This window comes from Triticum urartu, chromosome 7, assembly GCF_003073215.2.
Source record: "Triticum urartu cultivar G1812 chromosome 7, Tu2.1, whole genome shotgun sequence".
Classification (NCBI taxonomy): domain Eukaryota; kingdom Viridiplantae; phylum Streptophyta; class Magnoliopsida; order Poales; family Poaceae; genus Triticum; species Triticum urartu.
Genome location: NC_053028.1, coordinates 48508941 through 48511835, shown reverse-complemented (window position 1 = coordinate 48511835; position 2895 = coordinate 48508941). Strand labels below are relative to the sequence as shown.

The 2895-nt window shown below is 43.0% G+C and overlaps 1 protein-coding gene across 1 annotated transcript; it reads right to left on the bottom strand.

The window, feature by feature from the left end:
- Positions 1 to 368: 368 nt before the first annotated feature.
- LOC125523644 (protein RDM16-like) lies at positions 369 to 2501 on the bottom strand. The gene is made up of 5 exons (XM_048688693.1): positions 2356 to 2501; positions 2013 to 2228; positions 1734 to 1927; positions 1466 to 1629; positions 369 to 1380 (listed from the first exon to the last, which is right to left on the bottom strand). The coding sequence occupies exons 3-5, from the start codon at positions 1833 to 1835 to the stop codon at positions 522 to 524; spliced, it is 1125 nt and encodes a 374-aa protein (XP_048544650.1). The 5' UTR covers positions 1836 to 1927; positions 2013 to 2228; positions 2356 to 2501; the 3' UTR covers positions 369 to 521.
- Between the last annotated feature and the right edge of the window lie 394 nt (positions 2502 to 2895).

The window sequence follows — 2895 nt, the reverse complement described above, 5'->3', positions numbered from 1 at the left end:
AGCACGAACAAGGGCAGAAGGGGAAATAAGCTTGGAAAAATTAGCACAAAACCACCAGCTGCCAAAGCCACTTAGATTGATTTTGGGGCCATTGTGAAAGGTTAGACAAGATATGGTCTTGTAAAAGGAAAATTCAAACATGTTACTGTATTTTGTGGAACCCGAGCTGCAAAACTTTGGGGTTTTGCTACTAACTCTTGTTTAATGTATAATATAATTCAGTGAGTAAAAGTTTAGATCGTAACAACATCCATCAAAAATAGCATAGCAACTTTATCGAGCTGGCATCTTGCATAACGTCCTTAAATGGAGTAATTCGCAACATACAAATATTCAAGGCGTGCACAATCTTAAACTGATAAGGCGTACTGGATTTATTTGAAAGCATATTGCAAAAACCCTACAGCTCTTTCATGCGTTCAGTTCATCTACAGTCTGAAAATGATATGTTCATGACAATACAGAGTATAGAATGACCCAGAGCAATCGCTCTCATTGTCTTGAAGACCAGAAGTTTGAGCTCAAGACGAATCCTCCAGGAAGTTGACAGCCAGGTCCCAGTAGTGTGCAACTTTAGCATCTACAAACACCTTCTTGGCAGAAGCCTCACTCACGCACTTGCGCACACCGAACCACCTGGGAAAGGCGGGCTTCACCACGCTACCTTGCCATACTAATGCACAGCTATTCACCGGCTCCTCGTCGGCGACATGCTTGCCACCAACTGCAGCAGCCCAGTCAATCCTGTTCAGCATCAGGTTATTGTACCTCTTGATCGACTTCACCCCTCCTTCCACAACCACAACACTTATACCATCCGTGGTAACTGCAGCCCCAGTCAACCGGTTGTCCCGGGCATTCACGTCCACTTTAAAGCGTGTCTGACTGTTCGACAGGTCTCTGATTCTGTACACACAAACAGTAAAATAGTCTAATGTGTCAGGATCATCAAAAAGCTTCCTCTCCTTCTTCTCACGGCGCTCAGATGGCGTGAGTTTGCGGGCAATGTTGCGGTCGACATGAGCCTGATTGCGCTCTGCAGCAGCCATTCGTATCTCCATCTCCATGCGTGTCGGGTCCTGTGTAGCTTGTGCACCAAGTACATTCATAAGGTTGCTCATCTTGAGCTTGGGCTTTGGTGGCTCCAAGAGGCCTTGCCTAATCATTTCTTGCCTATCTTTTTCCGTAGCGAGGCGCCTCTGTGTTCTGTACTTCTTCTGCTCATTGTTAGTAAGCTTAAGAGGCTGAGGCGGTGGTGGTGCGGGCTCAGCCGGTGGTTCCAATGGCTCTGGATGTTGCATGTAGATGGTGATCTTATCCATATTAAGCTTTTCCAAGGAGATGTCCTCATACGTGGCAGATATCAGGATTTTTGAGTCCCTGAAAGGAAATAAAATAGGCATAGTAAGTAGCTGTACACTATAAAGGAGGGCTAAAAATCAACAAGAGTGAGGTAGCAGCAAACCATGGCTCAATGTCAGGAATCTCTTCCTTCGGCTTCTGGTTTGGAGGCCTTCCGCCAGGAGCAATTTCAATTAGGTTTGGATTCATGTCAGCTTCGACCTTTGCCTTGGCAAGTTGAGCTTGCTTTACTTTAAGCTCTTTGGCTTGTGCTTCACCAAATTGATTCTGCACAATCAAATCAAACTATTAAGTTTAGGCACCAACGGTACAATAAACTAAAACATGACTGCAATTAATATATTCAAAAAAAATGGTTAAACCTTACAGACCTTAATCCTCTGCAATTCAGCCTGCCTCGAAAGATTGCCTCCCTCAATAAACAGGAATCCTGGCCTTTTAGGACGAAGAAGCTTGGTTGGGTTGATGCCCATCCTTTCATCAAAATGAACGGTAGATTTTGCAAGTGACTCCAAGCCTGGTTTGATAATCTGGAATGCATCCTTCTTCTGCTGTTAATGTTGACCTAGCAAAGGATGAACCAAAAGTAGTGAGTCAATGTACAGAACTATATATCATCCTGAAATATATGTTAAGTCACAGAAGTTTACCTTCAGAGTACTCAGGTTGCTTGGCTTGGTCATGCTGATAACATTTCCATGCTCATCGATTTCCCTACCTTGAGCATCAAGACGGAGAACAGGGGCCTTGACAGGTCTTTGAGGAACATTCAGTCCACTGGATGTACCAGGGAGCATGCTGATACAAGGTGCATACTGTGGATCTTGGCGAAATCCCATCTTAGTAGCAATCTCTTGTGAAGGAATCTGTGTATCAGGAATAGCAGTACCAAGTTAATTAAGCTGTGTGGGGAAACATGAGCTTAGAATGGTTACAAAAGTATAAAAAGAACAATGAAGCAAAGGACTAGTAATAGTAGGTGTAATGTCTTACCGCAGGTAATCTCTTGAGTTTTTCTGATAATTCCTTCTTCAGCTGCAAAGCCTTTTTAGCTTTCGCTAAAGCATCAAGACTTAAGTTGCCACTTCTGCCAGCGGATGAATTTGCAGTTCCATCTGCACTAGATTTCCCAGTAACTTCGTCAGATCTAATACTAACTCCCCTGTTTTCAGTGGTGGTAGTAATCGAATATACCTTTGAAGGAACAGGATAAGCAGATGGCACCGCAGCAGCAGGTGCAGAATTGAGAGCACCATCCTGCAAATAAAATTAAGATGCAAAGTCAGCATATGAATGGAATCAATTAATGATGAACCTGACATGAACGTTTTAATTAAAGAGAAAACAAACTGTAGACCAAATTTATTCTACATAAAACGGTAAGTACTTGTCCGGCTTGCCCTCATACATTCACTAAATAAGTATCACAGTCAGCAGGCAGCAGCAATGTAAATATCATCTTCAGCAGCAATGCGCGCTATGAATTGTAAATATCATCTTCATTATACAAATGCAATAGCAACCCTTTCTTAC

Bases quoted from the DNA above. Each gene is read 5' to 3' on its own strand.
- LOC125523644 (XM_048688693.1), bottom strand. From the start codon at position 1,835: ATGGGCATCAACCCAACCAAGCTTCTTCGTCCTAAAAGGCCAGGATTC. The intron at 1,630-1,733 runs GTCTGTAAGGTT...TTGATTGTGCAG, and splicing joins CTGAATTGCAGAGGATTAAG to AATCAATTTGGTGAAGCACA. The intron at 1,381-1,465 runs GTTTGCTGCTAC...ATTTCCTTTCAG, and splicing joins ATTCCTGACATTGAGCCATG to GGACTCAAAAATCCTGATAT.